The 20303-nt window shown below is 44.5% G+C and overlaps 1 protein-coding gene across 1 annotated transcript; it reads left to right on the top strand.

The window, feature by feature from the left end:
• The first annotated feature begins 11767 nt into the window (after positions 1–11767).
• On the top strand, positions 11768–19428 carry LOC102998709 (NACHT, LRR and PYD domains-containing protein 2). Its single transcript, XM_007198645.2, is given in 6 exon segments — positions 11768–11909; positions 11912–11960; positions 12305–12475; positions 15818–15988; positions 16295–16465; positions 19320–19428. Coding segments are annotated over 6 exon segments (813 nt in total).
• Positions 19429–20303: the final 875 nt, after the last annotated feature.

Here is a 20303-nt window from a genome sequence, read left to right on the forward strand (position 1 = left end):
TTATTTTTATTATGGTAAAATAGACAAATTTTTAACCACTTTAATGTGTACGATTCAGTGGCATTGAAAACATTTTCAGAGCTATGCCACCCCAACACCACTATTCAGTTCGAAGACTTTCATCGCCCCAAACAGATACCCCATATGCATCAAGCATTCATTCCCCATTTCCCCCTTCCCCAGTCCCTGGCCATCAATAACCTGCATTCTGTCTTGGTGGATTTATCTATTTGGTATATTTCACACATGTGAAATTATAAAATGTGGCTTTTTGTGTCTGGCTTCCTTCACTTAGCATAATATGTGAGTTTCACAGAGATTCTACTATTAAGTCTGTATTGCCTTCTTGGCTCATCCATCTTAAACTGTGATGTCAAAAGTAAACCCGGGGCTTCCCTGGTGGCGCAGTGGTTGAGAATCTGCCTGCCAATGCAGGGGACACGGGTTCGAGCCCTGGTCCGGGAAGATCCCACATGCCGCGGAGCAACTGGGCCCGTGAGCCACAACTACTGAGCCTGCGCGTCTGGAGCCTGTGCTCCGCAACAGGAGAGGCCGCGACAGTGAGAGGCCCGCGCACCGCGATGAAGAGTGGCCCCCGCTTACCGCAACTAGAGAAAGCCCTCGCACAGAAACGAAGACCCAACACAGCCAAAAAATAAATAAATAAATTTATGATTTTTAAAAAAAAAAGTAAACCCGAAGAATACACACGCTATTATAAGTGATTGAATTGATCAGATCTATATGCTGGGGGGAAGAGTTACATACATATACACCAAATACCTAAGAATAAGTCTAGGATCATGCATCCGATCTCTCTCCTGAGAGCCACAAGTTTGTAATAAAAAAAAAAAAAATGTTGGGGTTAGGACCCCATGTTTTCACTGCCAAGGGCCTGTGTTCAATCCCTGGTCAGGGAACTAAGACCCCACAAGCTGCGCCGTGTGGCGCACCCAAAAAAAAAAAAAGAAAGAAAGAAAAGAAATCATCAGTAAATGGAGAAATAACATTCATGACTTGGAAGGCTCTGTATTATAGTATCAGTTCTTTCCAAATTGTTCTACAGCTTCCATTGTAGGGGAGCAAAACTTGGCACCCCAAAACGTCTCTTGAACATGTGCATTATCTTGAGCTGAAAACAATGGAGGCCCAAAAGACTCAGGAAGAAACTTTGACTTTCCCCCTAACTTCCTAAAAAATTTTAGACAGAGGGTCTCTTCTTGGAATAGAGCTACCACCAGAGGTACGTGCAAAGAACATGAGCTAAGTGTGGCAGGGGAAACTCAGCAGAGCCTGGAGACCAGAGTCCACTCTATGTTCCTGCCTGGCCCAGCAAACACTTGTTTACCAAACATTTGCTTTTCCGTCTTCATGTGAATTGCCTTTCTCCCCTTTGAAGTCCCAAACCGCTACCCACAACGTCCTCTTTTGTCTTGAGAAATGGAATATTTCCTGCCACATCAGTAAACAAAGGATGTCACAGTCATCAGCGATTATAGCCACCAGCCACCAGTGAGCTGGTGAGCCCCGAGGGAACTCAGGATGAGAAAACGCAGGATCCTGGCCCCAGATAGCCGAGGTGCCTATCAAAGGAATGGTTTCAGTGAGCCCAGACTCTTGCATCTTCCCATACATAGAAAAGTGCTAAGTGCCTAACTCGAGATACCTGGTTGTCTTTTATTAATGGTAACCTTTTGTTCCTACCACCTGCCCTTTGTTGCAAAACTCCTATATTTCCTAGCTCCCCCCTCGCCGCCTCAGAGCAGTTTTCTCAGGGTTACTTGAGACCCTGACTCCCAGGCTTGAAGTCCTCAGCATATTCCCCGAATATAACATAACTCTCAACTTTCAGGTGGTGAAAATATTTTTTTAGTCGACAGTCTTTAGCTGAAGATGGTACTTACGGTAAGGGTTTTGGCCATTTTGGCCAGTTACGCAGTCTCCCTGACTCTCTCCCATTTATACATATGGTATTAAACAACTGTCCGATTTTTTTCTTGTTAATCAGTCTCATGTCAATTCTTAGGCCAGCCAGAAGAACCTAGAAGGGTAGAGGAACATTTCTTCCTCCCTGACATATTAAAACAAGATAAAACTCAATGGAAAGAAATCAAAAGATTTGGAAAAGGCACTTCAAAAAAGGAACGGCCAAATAGCCAATAAGCATACTGAAAGACCGTCAACCTCATTAGACTTCAGAGAAATGCAAATTAAGAACCTGATGAACAGAAAAAACGACACCCCCATCAGAATGCTTAAAATTAAAGACGGGCACAAGCACTTCACACAATGAAGAACAACTCTTACATGGTGGTACGAGTTAAACTGAGAAAACAGGGACTTCCCTGGTGGCCCAGTGGTTGAGAATCCGCCTGCCAGTGCAGGGGACACGGGTTCGAGCCCTGGTCCGGGAAGATCCCACGTGCTGCAGAGCAACTAAGCCCGTGCGCCACAACTACTGAGCCTGTGCTCTAGAGCCCACGACACAACTACTGAGCCTGCGCTCTAGAGCCCGAGCTCTGCAACAAGAGAGGTCACCACAATGAGAAGTCCACGCGCCACAACAAAGAGTGGACCCCGCTCGCCGCGACTCGAGAAAGCCCGCGCACCGCAATGAAGACCCAACGCAGCCAAAAATAAATAAATAGATAAATTTAAATTGAAAACACTACTGCCAAACTTGCGGGTGGTTTTCGCTACAGCTAACTAAGCACATGTGCTCTATGACACAGCAATTTTACCTCCGATTAGAAACCCCACGATAATGCTTCGGTCTGCAAAAGATGCATGCACATCTGTTCACAGAACCTTTATTCTTCATGTCCCCAAACTGTAGTTGTAAAAGAAACCATACAACAAGAACTCTAACTGAGTTGATTCAATGTATATGAAGTCCACAACAAGCAAAACTAACCTATGGTGGTAGTAGTCAGAATAGCGGTTGCCTTTCCTAAACAGCTCAGAGAGAAGAGTAAACATCCACAGTTCTGGAACAGTTGTCTATTGATCTGGTTAGTGATTACATGGGAGTGTGATTATATACATGAACATACACTGATGTAATCGCCAATCAAGTATGATTAGCTAATTAAGTATGATAGTAAATATATACAACTAGAGATTATATTTATACATATACAGACAAATGCACACACAAAAAAATATGTTTCAAAAAATCAAGAGGAAGTTAGCGTAGCTTTTTAACTTAGAAGTGACATAATAAAAGTAAAAGACAAAATATGACTGCATAAGATGTTCACTTTATAAACATACCCCCTTTATCTGGATAATCTCCTTTACATTTTCTGTAATCTCTGTCTTTCTAAGGAGCCACTATGATAGTCAACATCTGAGTATTTACCATGTACAGGAACTATTATAAGCTCTTCTACAGATCATATTGTTTTCTTGCAACCACCTTATTGGGTAAATTCTATTATCTATGCTTCACATGATGAATCTGAGGCTTAGGGAAGTGGTTCTCAAAGTATGGCCCGCAGACCACAGCATATCTGGGAACTCATGAAAATGCAGATTCTTAAGCCCTATCCCCAGCCCTACAAAATCAAACACTCTGGAGATGGGCCCAGAAAACCGTGTTTTAACAAAGCTTCCAGGTGATTATGATAAATGCTAGTTTTAGGATCACGGGCATAGGGAAACAAAGGCCCAAGTTCTCACATTTGCTCGAGCTGAAGCCAAGATTATATTCAGGAGTTTAACTCAAGAACCTGTGCCCTCAATCACTGACACTTCCTCAATGGAACAAAAAGCAAATTAATAAACAACAATCCTCACATCCTCGGGCATTAAGTGGGCAACACCGGGGAAGATTCACAAGCTGAAAAACACTGTTAAGTAAGTACGTGGGGGGAATTACACCCAATTAGAAGACTTATTGTGAAAAATGTTTCAAATCACAACATATGATCAGAGCTCACAATTGTTATATTCAATATAAAAATGCTCGTGCTAAAATGCTAAGTCAGAAGAGCACCAATAACCAAAAAGCAGCATCACACCTGTAACGTGCCAACTGGAGCAACAGACAATCACTTCCTCAGACAGAAAAGTGCTAGAAGCATACACACCCCCAAAACCCAACGACGGTGTTTGAGTTTCCACGCCGTGGATGACTTTATCCAGTCACTGGCTCTTTTTTCAATGCTGTCTCTGATGAACATGCGTTTGGTTTGGGGAAGAAAAAATGTTAAAGGGAAATGAGTCACCAGGTCATAGAAAGGCAAAGGGTAAACACGCCGCCTGTCATGTTTTCAGTTAAGATGAGAAGGAAGAAATTTCAGGAAGGTGGTGGGTGACGAGGTTAGAAGCCAGATCGAGTGGCCTGGGGACACACGGGCGTGATGGGGACGTTGGGACACACAGAGCTCTTCTTAGAAACCTGACAGGGAGAGTGAAAGCCTACATTTCAGGTTTAAGAGTCCACAGGTGAAGGGAGTGGTGAAGGTCCTTGACAAGCATACCAACGTGCGGGGGACACGAAGGCTGATGGAATTTTGGATCAGACGGTGAGGAGGAAATAGGCTTGCATCTGAAGACAGAACACACAGGGCAGCACAGTATGAAAGAAGCAGGCCATTAAAATAGGCAGAAAGTCACCATCTCGTTCTAGCCTGAGTGCTGTTTACAGATCAATAATTTGGTTCTCACGTAACTGAAGGACGACTAGTTAGGACTGCAGGTAACACCACGAACTGCTCATTTACTCAACGAGGCAGCCCAGTACAGCAAAGCCGCATTAGAGCCACGTGGGAAAACAAGGAAGGTAAACACCCAAGGCTAAATGGTGCACAGAGGTAGTTAGCTCTCCGGACCACCCAGGAGACAGAGCATGATTCCTTGAAGGAGATATTGGGGGAGAACCCGAATGAAGTCAGAGAAGGAAACAGAAGAGGAATTCCTGGTCTCGTACAAATGGGTAAGGATGAGCATCTACATTTGAGAACCCCCGGAGTGGAGAGTGACATAAACCTCTGGCTTCCTACCCGAACCCTGCTCAAGTGACTGGAGAAGTCATTTAATTCTAGTTCCCCCTGCTAAGCCTGTCTGGCCAAGAACCACACCTGAAACCACGCGATGCCAGGAATACAGTGGCTGCTTCCCTGAGTGAATATGCCTTGTGATTACAGCAGCAGAGACACTCACGCTTAGGTCATTCTCTCTGCGCTTACCATTGTGAAAGCAGATTGTTCCCACCCAGAATGAATGGGTGACGGGAAAAGGGGGGAACCCGCGACTTGGGTATATTCATAGGCAGATAAAAGCAGGACTTGAGAGGTAGCCTTGAAAAATGAATAACAAAATGAGTTGATGGGGCCAAATGGACTACAGGTGAATAGCTTTACCCTTGGCGGAAAGCAGTTCTTTGATTTGTTTCGGGGTTATTTTTTTTGTTTTTTTTTGGGGGGGGGGCAGTGCCACGGGGCACGTGGGATCTTAGCTCCCAAACCAGGGATGGAACCCGTGCCCCCTGCAGCGGAAGCTCAGAAACCTAACCACTGGATGCCAGGGAAGCCCCAAGCAGTTCTTTATTTGAAATTAGGTACAAGCAACATAGGGTGAAGACCAGTGCGGATAAACTTAGGACCTGAGCTGGAACAAGCCTGAAAGGCTCCGCTGCGACAGCAAAATAAAAGCAAAGGCAGGGCTTCCCTGGTGGCGCAGTGGTTGAGAGTCTGCCTGCCAATGCAGGGGACACGGGTTCGAGCCCTGGTCTCGGAAGATCCCACATGCCGCGGAGCAACTAGGCCCGTGAGCCACAACTACTGAGCCTGCGCGTCTGGAGCCTGTGCTCCACAACAAGAGAGGCCGCGATAGTGAGAGGCCCGCGCACTGCGATGAAGAGTGGCCCCCGCTTGCCACAACTAGAGAAAGCCCTCGCACAGAAACGAAGACCCAACACAGCCAAAAATAAATAAAGTAAATAAATAAAAAAGATACTACTATTATTTTTAAAAAATAAAATAAAAGCAAAGGCACTTGCTGAAAGGAAGCGATGTGTTGCCACCTGGAGCTACAGAATTACTCAGGACTCTGCATCTAATTAGCAGCAGTCGTTCCCCTGGATGCTCTGTCACCACAAGCATTTGGGGGGGAAAAATGCAAATTTATCAATTCATGACCACGTCGCTGTCCCTCACCCTTCATGACAGTGACACGTGCATCCGTCTTTTGAGATCAAGGAGTGATACCATCCCAAATTATGGATGAAAAACTGAGGCTCAGACACAGTAGTCCTCCGCTCGCAATTACAGTGGGAATGCAAAGATACCGCAGGTGGGCCTGAGGGATCTCTTTGGGGGGATGGAAACGTCCTGAAATTGCGTTATAGTTATAGTTGCACAACTCTGTTGTAAGTCTGTTAAAAGTCACTGAACACTTCAAACGGGTGGATTCTGCAAGATGGAAATCATACCTTAAAGAAACACTTAAAAACAGCATTGGAAGAAAAAAATTACACATGAAACCATTGGCAGCTGTCCCCCCCCTCCAAATCTCGTCTCCTCCTTATAAAGAGAGAGCTCAACTTGAGGGCTGAAAAAACCTTCTCAAAGTCTCACGCCAGCCATTCAAGCTCGCAACATTCCGTGCTAGAGACTCTACCAATATTTGCCACTGACTTACGAGATCAGACAGAGAAACAGAGTAGGTACTCACCTCCCTTCGGCTACGACTCAGTTGCAACCTGTGGGTTATTTCACGCAAAGCAAAACCTCCAACAAGAGAAACTCTTCTACCAGCCCGCACTCTGTGATTGGCCCATGGGACCTGGCGGGAGGGCAGGACTTCCTGCCCAGGGTGAAATGGCCCTCCTTATAATGATCAACCGGTGGTTCTCAATCTTTAAAATGAGACTCACATTGAAATTACCCAGGTCCTATCCTTGGTCATCCTACTTGAATTGGTCTGGGGTGGGCTTTAAGGAGCCAGGAGCCTTCAAAAGCCCCCCAGGTGATTCTGCTACTGACCAGGGTTCTTGGCCTTCCCCAATCAATAGAAATTGATCAGAGGCCAGAGAAGAAATTCAAGCAAGGTTTTATTGGGGCACTTGCTGCAGCAGGGGGTAGAGAGAACAAACATCACGATCCCTTGCTGGCTTGCTCCCCAAGGCAGGGGGAGGGGGGAGCTCTCTCCTTATATGGGGAGAGGGTAGGGGTGTGTCCAGGGTGTCGGGCTGGAGCGGGGGCTTAGGTGGTCTGCCCACCCCTGAGGTGATGTTTTGTGCAGGGGGCATGCTCAGTACCCTGCTTTTGCTCCCAACCCCCCGCTTTTGCTCTGGGCTCTTCAAAATTGTCAGTTGCGTTTTTTGGTCTCTTTGTATCTTTTGTCCAGAATTTGCCCCACCTGTAGGCAGGCACGCAGTTATTTTTAGTCCCATGTAGTTTCTTTGTATTTTATTGCTGGAGGAGTCCAGGTGCAAGCATTGCAGCAAAGGGTCCCAGCTCCCAGCCCGTCTCAATTCTTGTATTTTTTTTAATTTTTAAAAATTGCTGTTTACTATATTTTATTTATTTTTAATTTTTGGCCGCACCTCACAGCATGTGGGATCATAGTTCCCCAACCACGGATCGAACCCACGCCCCCTGCATTAGAAGGCGAATTCTTAACCACTGCACCACCAGGGCATTCCCCAGCCTGTCTCAATTCTAATGTGTAATCTCTCTCCCAGACCAACTAGGTCAGGTTTTTCAACCTTGGCACCTAGCAATATTTTGAGATGGATGATTCTTTGTCATGGGGAGCTGTCCTGTGCACGGTAGGATGTTTAGCAACATCCCTGGTCTCTACCCACTAGATGCCAGTAGCACCATCCAGTTCTGACAACCAAAAATGTCTCCGAACTTTGTCAAATGTCCGCTGGGGAACAAAAATCACCCCTGGTTGCGCGCCACTGACACAGGTGCAATTAGCTGACTCCATCATACCAAGGATATTGAAATGCATCCATATTCTATGTTAACTAAAATGTATCTGTCACAATGGTCAAGTTCATGTGTCCTACAGTTGATGGTATTCGTTACTGTTGACATTTAAGCGTGCATCCATGTCGCTTATTTTGTATCAATTCTTATAGGTATTAATTTTAACTCATTTTGCCTCTTTGAGAGCCAATGTTTTTCCAGGAAAAAAAATTGAAAACCTGAGCACTCTCCAAGCTCTATGACTGGAAAATAGCCTGTGGCTAAATAACAATATTCAATATCTTGTAATAACCTATAATGGAATATAATCAGAAAAAAATAACTGAATCACTATGCTGTGCACCTGAAACTAACAATATTGTAAATCAACTCTACTTCAATTTTTTAAAACCATAAAATTTAGTGATAACATGTCACGTACATTCTAAGCCCATTGCATATATTACCTCATTCAATCCTCAAACAATAATATGAGGCAGGTATTACTATTATCATAACTGTTTTTAAACCTGAGGCAGAGAGTGTGAAAGGCAGTCAAAATCTAGAGCGCATACTCTTTTTTTTTCTTTTAATACATTTATTTATTTTATTTATTTATTTTTGGCTGTGTTGCGTCTTTGTTGCTGTGCACAGGCTTTCTCTAGTTGCCGCGAGTGGGGGCTACTCTTTGTTGAGGTGTGCGGGCTTCTCATTACGGTGGCTTCTCTTGTTGCAGACCACGGGCTCTAGGCACGTGGGCTTCAGTAGTTGCAGCACGTGGGCTCAGTAGTTGTGACACACGGGCTCAGTAGTTGTGGCTCACGGGCTCTAGAGCACAGGCTCAGTAGTTGCAGTGCACGGGGCTTAGTTGCTCTGCAGCATGTGGGATCCTCCCGGACCAGGGATCGAACCTGTGTCCCCTGTATTGGCAGGAGGATTCTCAACCACTGTGCCACTAGGGAAGCCCTAGAGCACATACTCTTAACCAGGGGTCAGCAAACTTTTTCTGCAGAGCCAGATAGTAAATACTTTCAATTTTGCAGGAAATATATTATCCGTAGCAACTACTCATTTCTGTCATTGCAGAAAGAAAGCAACCACAGACAATATATAGCGAATGGGCTGAGTGTGTTCCAATAAAACTTTATTGACAAAAACAAGTGGTGGGCCAGATTCGGCCACTGGCCACAGGTTGCTGGTCCCTGCTGTTGTCCGTTATTCTCAACTTTCTATTTTAAATTGGAGAAATAGAGGGAAAGGGTGAGGGAGAGAGATGGGGAGAGGAAAGGAATTAAAGGAATAAAGAAGACAGAAATGAGAATTAAATAATGTCAAGGACATTCTCCATGTCACAGTAGGTTCTCTACATAATTAAACATGTGAAATCTCCACCACACATCTGTGAAAAGGACAATATTTCAAATATACGATTGAGAATTGAAGTTCAAAGACATTGCAGAGCTTGACAAAAGTCTCAGAACTATCAGGGCAGATAAACCCAGATCAGAAAGATATTAAAACCTCTTTCCAATAAAATTCTTCTCTAACAGTAGAAGGAGGTCATATCCTCCCAATGCTGCACACCAGGATTCATCAGACATTAGGGGGATCTTGTAGCCTTGGCTGATATATAAGTGACAGATATAGCTGTGTGATTTTAATCCAATGTTTATTATAGTTATTCTCAGTGAGACATTTGGTCTGATACACCTGTGATAGCTAGAAGTGGGAGTTACTGAGGGAGATTTAAATTTCTGATTTTATTTCTTCGGTTTCCCTAGAAATATTTATATTTTGCTTTATTACATGAGTCTGCTTTTTTCCAGCTTTATTGTGATATAATTGACAAATAGAAATTTTATATATTTAAGGTGTACAGTGTGATATTTTGATATACATTTACATTGTGAAATGATCACCACCATCAAGCTAACACATCACCTCACATAGTGTGTGTGTGTGTGTGTGTGTGTGTGTGTGTGTGTAAGAAGTGTTTTCTATTTTGCCCTGATTTGCTGAAATTGAAAGATCTTTGGCCAGAGACGTTCTGGATATTTTTACTCAAAACATAGGAGAAAAACCTTGATAACTGTTGTCAACTTTTCTTTCTGTCCCCCTTGAAAATAAAGTGTGTAATATTATGTTTGCCCTTATCAATCAGCCTAAGCAAATGGGAATTGAAATCACATCTTGCTACGTGTCAACTTACTACTTATAAAAAGTACCTGGCACTTTGATGCTTCTGTACACACACATACAACACAAACCCTGAAAATATACTTCTCCTTCACTCTGTAAAAAGTCACATCTCTCATCCTCTTTTCAAAACTCACACTTATACTTCAGAAATATTGAAATGGGGCATCCCTGGGGCAGACTGGATACCGCCAGTCTGCTCCACTGAGCCCTGCCTACTCCTTCCTTGGTATCTCCTGAGATTCAACCATTCCCGCAGCAGAGACTGGCCTCTTGATATCCATGGGTCGCTGGGCAGACACCAGACATACGGTTCTTGGTTGAAGACACCGTAGCATCTGTAGCTCTCTCTGCCTGTGTGGAAGAGACTTGATTCAAGGGGAAGATGGCCTGGTAGCCTTTGTCCTGGGGGGTGGAGCTTTGGTTCTGGGTGATGTGATCTCCGTCTTCTTTGGTGAGAAGAAATGCTTCAAACTTGATTTTGGAGAAACACTGCAACTTCACATTCTCCCCTGGAGTCACCACAGTGCCAGCCATGCTGGAGAGGGAGGGTTTCTCATAAACGCCGGAGAAAGAAGGAAGTTTGGTGATAAAGGGAAGGGCCACGTATGCACCGTCCCTTTTTGTTCCCTGGGAGCAGACGTGGCTTTGGCTTCTCTCCCCTCCTCGCCCCACCCTGAGGAAATCTGTCTCGGCATCATTCCTGAGTCTTTCCTAAGGATAGAGGCTTGGTCCTCCGTGCTGCAAATCCCCACAGCCCGGTTCTTCCCTCCGCAGAGGGGTCAGTTCTGGCTCTGCTGCCTCTGTGTCTCACTCACCGGTCATCACCAGCTGCAGGGGGTCACTGAACTGGGACCAGTGGTCTCCACTCTGATAGGAACAGTGGTACAGCCCTGCCTTGTCTGCTGTCATCTCTAGACAGGTAGATTACAGAGGGAGGGGGTTTACATTTAATTTTTACAAAAACCATGGTAGTTTGGATTATTGTCCCAAATTATTGGGACTTCCCTGGCTGTCCAGTGGTTACGGCTCTGTGCTTCCACTGCAGGGGGCACGGGTTCGATCCCTGGTGGGGGAACTAAGATCCTGCATGCCACAACTAAGACCTGGTGCAGCCAAATAAATAAATATTTTTTAAAAACAAAAAACAAAAAGACCTTACCCCAAAGGCCATGATGGTATACATAATGTTCCCATGAAGTTTCATTTGCTCATGATAAAGAGTATGTATTTCCAGGGAGAGAACAGGGGTACCATGTTGCATAATATGCTTGACTGGCTGGATTTCTAAATGAGTCGTTCTCGATGTGTGGTCTCCAAACCAGCAGCAGCGTCACCCGGGAGCTTGTTAAAATCCAAATTCCTGGGTCTCGCCCAGATCTTCTGAGTCCCATTCTGGTTTTATGGCCTAAGAATTTGTTCTAACACATCTTCTCCGTGACAGACACCTTAAAACATAGATCACTGGACTCTACATGCAGCTTTCCTGAGGATTTGCATTTCTAGATGACTGCCAGATGATGTTATGCAAGTGGTCCAGGGACCACACTTTGACAACCACTGCTCCCGATAATCTGGTCCAGGGTTAACATAATGGAGTGAGAGACAAAACTGCAGACAATTATGTATCTGCTGTTTGGTTCCTGTGAATGACTTGTTACCATTTGTCCTGTGGGCTGGTATCTCGTTCTGCCACCACTCAGCAATGGGCTGATCTCTCCTGCCGCCTCAAAATCAATTAGTCCCTCACATGCTTGAACCTCACGGCAAATGAGCTCCTGGATGAGGGTGCCGGGTGCTGTCCATGACTCTGAGACACCCAGCGTGCTTCCTACAGAGGTCGTCCTAAGTCTCTCCTCTCTTTCCATGGAGCGTCTTCGTGGTAGATCTAGGGCCACATAGAGAAGAGCAATGCTAACACCTGGCTTTTCTGGGTGACCAGGATGGGACCTCCCACCGATGTAGACGCCTGGTTCCCATTTTTGGTCCCAGGCAAATGTCTCAGGCATCTCATCCTTCTCTCATTCCTGTTCCTTTATGACCACGGTCAGTAGCACACCGTCCAGAGAGGGTGGAGAGTTAACAAGAAGGGGTGTAGCCAAGGACTCTAGTCTTTGAAGACAGCCAAGAAAGGCGGGTTTTGGAAACGTTTTCACCATCTTACTATTTGTGGGGTGCTTTTGCAGGTTGGAAAACTGTCACCTTACAGAAGCCTATTGCAAGGATCTGTCTTCTGCTTTGATTGTCAACCAGAGGCTGACACACCTGTACTTGGCAAAGAACGCTCTTGGAGATCGTGGGGTGAAACTTCTGTGTGAGGGCCTGAGTTACCCTGAATGTCGACTACAAGCCCTGGTGTTAAGTCCGTGCTGGCTCTGTATGTGCGTGTGTGTCCTGTATGTACATACACACATCACATACTGGATTCAAATCGGACAGTTTCAAGCATTTAATTCCTCTGAATACCCAAAGTATGACGCTGATGGTCAGCTCTGGGGAGATCTGGGGAGAAGGTTATAGAAAGAATTACAAGAAGTGGTGTCAATATTCCGTAGGGACTTGGGAGGTGTAGCTGGTTTCCAGGTTTGATTTACTTTTTTTAATGCGTGTTCTTAAAACTATGTAACATAAATGCTATCTGCAATTGGGTGTAGGTGGAGTTATTTGCCAACAAGCTCGATATAATCCTCCTGTTAATACTAAAATCATAAGACTATTTTTCAGAAAGGAATGGGGCTGCAGTGATTGTTTCTTTTTTTAAATTTTTATTTATTTTATTTATTTTTATTTTTGTTTGTGTTGGGTCTTCGTTGCTGTGTGCGGGCTTCCTCTAGTTGCGGGAGTGGGGGCTACTTTTCATTGCGGTGTGCGGGCTTCTCATTGCGGTGGCTTCTATTGTTGCGGAGCACAGGCTCTAGGCACGCAGGCTTCAATAGATGTGGCACGCGGGCTCAGTAGTTGTGGCTCGCGGGCTCTAGAACGCAGGCTCAGTAGTTGTGGCTCGTAGGCTCAGTAGTTGTGGCTCACAGGCTCTAGAGCGCAGGCTCAGTAGTTGCGGCGCACGGGCTTAGTTGCTCCGCGGCATATGGGATCCTCCTGGACCAGGGCTCGAACCCGTGTCCCCTGCATTGGCAGGCGGATTCTCAACCACTGCGCCACCAGGGAAGCCCTGCAGTGATTGTTTCTATTCAGCATTAACATCTCTGGTGTTCTTGCTCTCTACAAAATTGCCTCTGACAGTAACTGTTAGCTTTTCCTACAAACTAGTTTTAATCTAAAATGTGCCTTAAGGCACCCAGTATCTGAAAACTACTCACTCACTTAAAATTCCACGAAGTGTTTAGTTCGTGGTTGGAGAGAGGTAAAAGGAAAGAATTTTTCCCCACTATCTAAGCTCCCAAACACTAAAATAATATACAGTTCCATAGCTACTCACCCACTAGCCCTATATTCAAATCAAATTCTGTTAGAAGTTGCTGGCATCCAAAGAGAAAAACAAAATACTGATGGTCAACACTTATTAAGCACCTAAGATGTGCTAAGAACTTGCCAGAGGTTATTTCATTTAATCCTCTCAGACGTATAAAATAAATATTCATCTCTCCCAGGTCGACGATAAGGAAACTGAAACTTAGACATTAAACCTCATCAAGTTTGCATACCTGTAGAAGGTATGAATCTCAGGAAATATAGGTCAAGTCCTCTTCTTTTTAAACATCAACTCAGTTTTTTTGATCCATGCCCTCATCTTGCTAAGCTGTCAAAACTGAATTTGTCAGTCTTGCCCGGGCCTTCCTGCATTACCCCATAGTCATGGAAGTTCCTATAAACATACAAATTACCAAGTCATCGGGGTGTGTGTTGGCTCCTTGCCGTTCATATGGGTCAGCTCAGAACTGTTGTCCACTCCTATCGTTCCTCCAGGTTCTGTGGCTCTTAGCTTGGGAACAGGGGTATTAAGGCTGCCTGTGGTCCCACATTCCTGCATGTATCACATGACCATTATTCCCTGGGGTCCAGCCATGTGACAGGTTGCCTTTGTGGAAGCCAAAGCCTACACAATCATTAAACTGTAAAGGCAGCTGTGTTGGTATTCCATTGCTGCTGTAACAGATTACCACAAACTTACTGGCTTCACCCAATTTCATGGTTTTGTATTAGAGGACAAATATGCATGGCACTGGGATAAAACCAAGGTGTCAGTAGTGCTGTGTTCTTTTCTGGAGATTCTAGGAAGGAATCCATTTCCTTGCTCACTTAGATTGTTGGCAGAATTTGGTTCTTTGTGGTTGTAGGACTGAGGTCCCTGTATCGTTGCTGGCTGCAAGTTGAGAGCCAGCCTCCTCTTCTAAAGGCCACTGAATTTCTTGATACGTGGCCCTCTTCCTGCATCATCAAAGCCAGCAACAATGGGTCGAGTCCTCATACCACACTTCCCTTCACTTCTGCCTAAGATTAGATTCAGCCCCTCTGTATAAGCCAGGGTAATCTCACCATCTCAAGATCCTTAGTCTAAGCTCATCTGCAAGGTTCCCCTTGCCATGTAAGGTAACACATTCAGGTTCTGGGGATTAGGGCACAGGCATCTTTGAGGGCCATAATTCTGTCTATGGCAACAGCCAATCACAACTTTGATCATCTCTGTTTTTCTGCTAATATCATTAAGTTCAGGACTCTAATAGTAAAGCAGGAGACAGTAAAAAAAAAAAAAAAAAAAGTTAAGGGAATTCCCTGGCAGTCCAGTGGTTGGGACTCCACGCTTTCACTGCCGAGGGCACAGGTTCGATCCCTGGTCGGGGAACTAAGATCCCACAAGCCGTGCAGTGCAGCCCAAAAAAAAAAAAAAGTTAAGGTGAAATACCACTGATATTCTGTGTAATTGAATAATTGATGTCTAGGATTTAGTACCAGGTACATCCAGAACAAATGCCCACCACCTCTGACATTCTACCATTCTAGTAACTGGATTTAGGAAGTATAATTGGTCACCTTCCCCTAGTAGAAGGTGGCAGGCCAAGGCAAGATTGACATTCTCTGCCCCACAGTGAGGGCAGAAATAATACATACCACCTGTATCAGTTTTCTATTGCTTCTGTAACAAATTATCAAAAACTAAGAAGCTGAAAATAAACTCATCTTAAAGTGTTAGAGATCAGAAGTTCAAAATGGGTCCCCCTGGGCTAAAACCAAGGTGTGGGCAGGGCTGTGGTCCTTCCGGAGGCTCCAGGGGAAGATCCATTTCCTTACCTTTTCCAGCCTCTAGAGGCTGCCTGCATCCCACGGCTTGTGGCCCCTGCCTCCATCTTCAAAGCCAGCAGGGTGGTGTCCTCAAATGTCCTTCTGTCTCCCTCATCACATCTCTCCCTGCTGGCTTTGACTGTCCTGGCTCAACCTCCTTATAAGGAACCTTGTGATGACATTGGGCCCACATGGATAATCTCCTCATCTCCAGAGCCTTACAAAATCACACCTGCAAAGTCCCCTTACCTGCAATGTAACATAGTCACAGGGACCAGGAATTAGCACGTAGACATCTTGGCGGGGGTATTACTCTGTCTGTGACACCGCATATGATTCCATTTCCATGCCTCCACTGTCTTCAAGCTTGTCTAAAACCCATGGCTTGAGGTGGACAGTCGTGGTTTTGGTGCATCTCTTCAGTGGAAAAAAAGTTTTTCCTTCATGTGATTGATTTCTAGGCTATGGTGTTGCAACATAACCAGCGATGGCTGCATTCATCTCTCAATGCTCCTTCAACAAAATTCAAGCCTTACACACTTGGATCTGGGACTGAATCACATAGGAATCACTGGACTGAAGTTTCTGTGTGAAGCTTTGGAGAAACCACTGTGTAAACTAAGGTATCTATGGTAAGTTATGGTTTTTTTGAACTTCAATCTGTATATGCAATGAACTATCAATGTAGCAGACCCCTCCAGCTCTATCATAAAGGATTCGAATAAATTCAATTGAGTATTTTAAAAAGTCTACTAAGATGGCATTTTTCACACACACACACACAATTTAATCTCAAAATTCATAGTAAACCACAAAAGACCCCAAATAGCCAAATCGACCCTGACAAAGAACAACACCCAAGTGTGCGCCTGGCATATAAGACGGCATCAACAAGCATTGGTTGAATGAATGAATGAATTTGTGTGTTTTGCCTGTAGGTTGTGGGGATGTGCTATCTCTCCTTTCAGTCGTGCAGAACTCTTGTCTGCCCTTGGAAGCAATCAGAGCCTGGTCACTGTGGACCTGGGCCAGAATTCCTTGGGGTATAATGGAGTAAAGATGCCGTGTGATGCTTTGAAACTTCCAAGTTTCCCCCTCCAGACAGTCAGGCATGATCCTACTACTCCCCAGTGTTTGCTCCATGATCGTAGGTTTTGGGGAAGCACGAGCTACAGGAATTTGCTGTAGGCATCTAGGACTAACACTCAACTTTCCTCTACTGATGTCCGGTCACGAGATGATTCTCCTAAAGGTTCCTTCGATTGTTTTGCCAGGGAAGATGAGTCAAAGGAGACCAACACTTGATCTGGAAACCAAGGAGGTGGACTTAGGGCTTTAGAGCAGCCAGCCACTGTCTCATTAGGGAAACCAACTTGCAGCTGTTATACGGTGTTTTGGAAAGAGTTTGCTTGCAGGCTGCATGGGTTACAGAGGTCTAGTGGGTCAATGGCAGCATCTGAAGCATGTTCTCTGGAGTGAGTCTGCTATCTAATGAGAGTAATCTGTGATCGTAGAAGCTATCACCAATTGGCTGTCTTCTACTTGCTCGCTGGAGCAAGTTGTTGTTGAGTTCTGTTGCTTACTTGCTACCCTGGCAACAAAGAACCATAAAACTCTTCCTAAGAGTGTGGGAAGTTTTTAAAATCCTCAAGGGAGGGACTTCCCTGGCAGTCCAGTGGTCAAGACACCGCCCTTCCACTGCAGGGGGCACGGGTTCGATCCCCGGTCAGGGAACTAAGATCCCGCACGCTGTGCGGCGCGGCCAAAAAATAGAAAAAAAAAATCCTCAAGGGAGTTCCCTGGTGGCCTAGTGGTTAGGATTCTGGTCTTTCACTGCCGTGGCCCAGGTTCAATCCCGGGTTGGGTAACTGAGATTCTGCAAGCCGTGTGGCGTAGCAAAAAATAAAATAAAACAAAATAAAATCCTCAAATGCAACATAGACAACTGATGGCTTTAAATGATCGTTAATTATGTAGAAGAAACACTGTATATTTACTTAACATGATTTCAGAGCCCAAGGTACCATGCTAGTCAAAGGAAGGAGTGTATGTACACTAAAGGTCTTTTTTTCTAGCCCCTTTCTTGTGGATTAGCCCTCTCACTTTAGATAACATTGGTGAATTTCAATCACGATGTAAAGCCCTCACAAAGACAACATCAGAGCTGTTTCATTAGACCAGCTGATCAGACATTCTTTCCCCATCTTTGAATCTCAAGATGAGTGCTTCAAGGTGGAGGCTTCTTCCTGAATCACAGATCCTAGAAAGGCACAAATGCCCTGGGCCTGCCCTTTTAGAAGTCGGTTTTTAGTTCTCTAATTCTACCCCATATTCTGATAAGCCCTTTTAAGTCAACTATAGTCATTTTCTCTTGCTTGAGGCCAAAGAACCCCACCATCACACCTCATTCTAAGAGCAACACATTTATGTCTTCCAATCTGGTTCTTCACACCCCATTTCTGATTCCCTCAACACTTTTGACCAGACCCAGTTCTACTGTGAGAACTAGTTTTGTTTTTCTACCACAGGCTATGACCAACCTCTGACAATCATGAATAAACACAATTATGTTTGACCTTAAAGGGTCATGTTTAAATATTTTGAAGCTAGTTGGCCCATATTTTAGCCAATGTTATATTGATTGCTGACAAGGTATCTGCTCAAGCTAGCTTAAGGTTGACTGGGTGTATTGAGTTTGGGAGTGGAGGAGTTCTTCCAGCTTTACTGAGATATAATTAACAAATTAAAATTGTATATATTTAAGGTATGCAATGTAATGTTTTGATATGTGTATACATTTTGAAACAATCACCAGGGACTTCCCTGGTGGCACAGTGGTTAAGAATCCGCCTGCCAATGCAGGGGACATGGGTTCGAGCCCTGGTCCTGGAAGATCCAACATGCCATGGAACAACTAAGCCCGTGCGCCACAACTTTGAGCCTGTGCTCTAGAGCCCACGAGCCACAACTATTCAGCCTGTGCACCACAACTACTGAAGCCCGCACTCCTAGAGCCCGTGCTCCACAACAAGAGAAGCCACCACAATGAGAAGCCTGCGCACCACAACGAAGAGTAGCCCCCGGTCGCTGCAACTAGAGAAAGCCCACACGCAGCAACGAAGACCCAACACAGCCAAAAATAAATAAATAATTTTTTTTTAAAAAGATCTACTCTCTTAGCAAATTTCAGGTATATAATACACTATTATTCACTATAGTCACCATGGTGTACATTAGATCTCCAAAACTTACTCATCTTTTAATGGAAGATTTGTTGCATGGAAGTACTGTGAATCTCAAACAACAAAACAGATATTGAGTCATATGCCAGCAAAACCAAGACTATAATGCCAATAAGAAACATGGCAGCCAATTTCTTTGGTCTCCTGTTTTTATACGTATTTTTACTTTAATTATTCTCTCCCCCTTCTCACTCCCCATTTCCACATACACATGGCTGAATATGGTTACCAAAAGGTGAATCCAAGAAATGAGACTGCCTCTCATCACAGGTCAAATACAGGGTGGTAGTTATCTAGTATCTTCTAACAAAGGGGGATAAAAAGCTAATAACACTGACTTGATTCAAGTGTGTATTCCTCATTCTGGTTCTACCATGTAGGAGAAGTTGTCAAAGTGAGTTACGGACTAGGTAGGTATTAGAAGTACATCACAGATGTATTCATCAACTCCACCTCCAGTGCCAAGTATGATATGACCATCACCCAAGATCATCCAAGCTTCCAAAGCTGCAGAGTGGCTTTATACCATTACGATGTTAACCTGATAGCATCATTTTTCCCTACCAAATTGATATGGAACTCTACTTTGCAGCATGTAATAAGCAGGAAAGATGGCCCTTGCTCTGCACATTCCTAAATCATGAGATTTGCAGGCACTTGGGCATTTGGAATGACTCTCCTTGAAGCAACAAGAAATAGTCCCCCCTTTTTTACCTCCTAGGTTGAAGACAGATGAATCTGATGCTTGCATCCAGAAGCTGCTGAAAGGAATGAAGGAAAGCGACCCACGACTGACTACTGAGAGTGATGGTCGAGCTCCAAAAAAATAACAGAACTTCTTCTCATGCTTTCATTTTCTGAATCCCCCTGGAGGCACTCATTCTCCAATAAAATCCTGGATCAATCGTCAAGGTGATGGTGAACTTCCTAGGATCCTTCTCAGTGACGTTAGTTGCTGAGCCAGATGTTATCTTAGCCGTGGTTTTACCTCCGGTTTACATAAAACATACACACATCACTTAACCCTGCTGTGGATGAAATGTCTATATCTCAAGTATATCAAGAGAAATAAAGGTGAAAGCATTCATGGATGAAAGTCTTATTTATTAATGGATTCTGAGCAAACTTAGAGAAAAGATACTTTATTTGGGGAGAATTTAGCCTAGCAGGGGGAATGGGAAAGAAATGTTTGTGATCACACTGATTTGCCTGCCTTGCCTTGCTGCCCGGTTCCTGCCAATCTTCATCATGGCCCCTGGGGAAAGTTACCTACCAAAGTCAGCGTCTGAGGTTCTCTCTGATAGGAGCTGGAACCCCAAATGTGTACAAGAGTCATATTCACGGAAGAGCCAGACTTTGGATTTCATCTAAAGACTGTGAGTGTCAGCAACCGAGCGGCTTCAATTTAGCAGGAGGGAGCAGCCCCCAACGGGTGCTGGAGTCTGGCAACAGGGAAGGGAAAGAATTCCTGATGTATCTCACCTAATTCCCTAGGAGAAGTGACCCCATACAGAGATGGATGGATGTCAAGGAGAAGGGTTGTTTTTTTTTTCTTTTTATTGGGGTGAAATTCATGTAACATAACATTTACCATTTTAAAGTGAACAATTCAGTGCATTTAGTATAGTCACCTTGTCGCGAAGCCACCACCTCTATCTAATTCCAAAACATTTTCATCACTGCGAAAGTTTTTTAAAAACATACT

Source organism: Balaenoptera acutorostrata, chromosome 19 (assembly GCF_949987535.1).
Source record: "Balaenoptera acutorostrata chromosome 19, mBalAcu1.1, whole genome shotgun sequence".
NCBI classification, from domain to species: Eukaryota; Metazoa; Chordata; class Mammalia; order Artiodactyla; family Balaenopteridae; genus Balaenoptera; species Balaenoptera acutorostrata.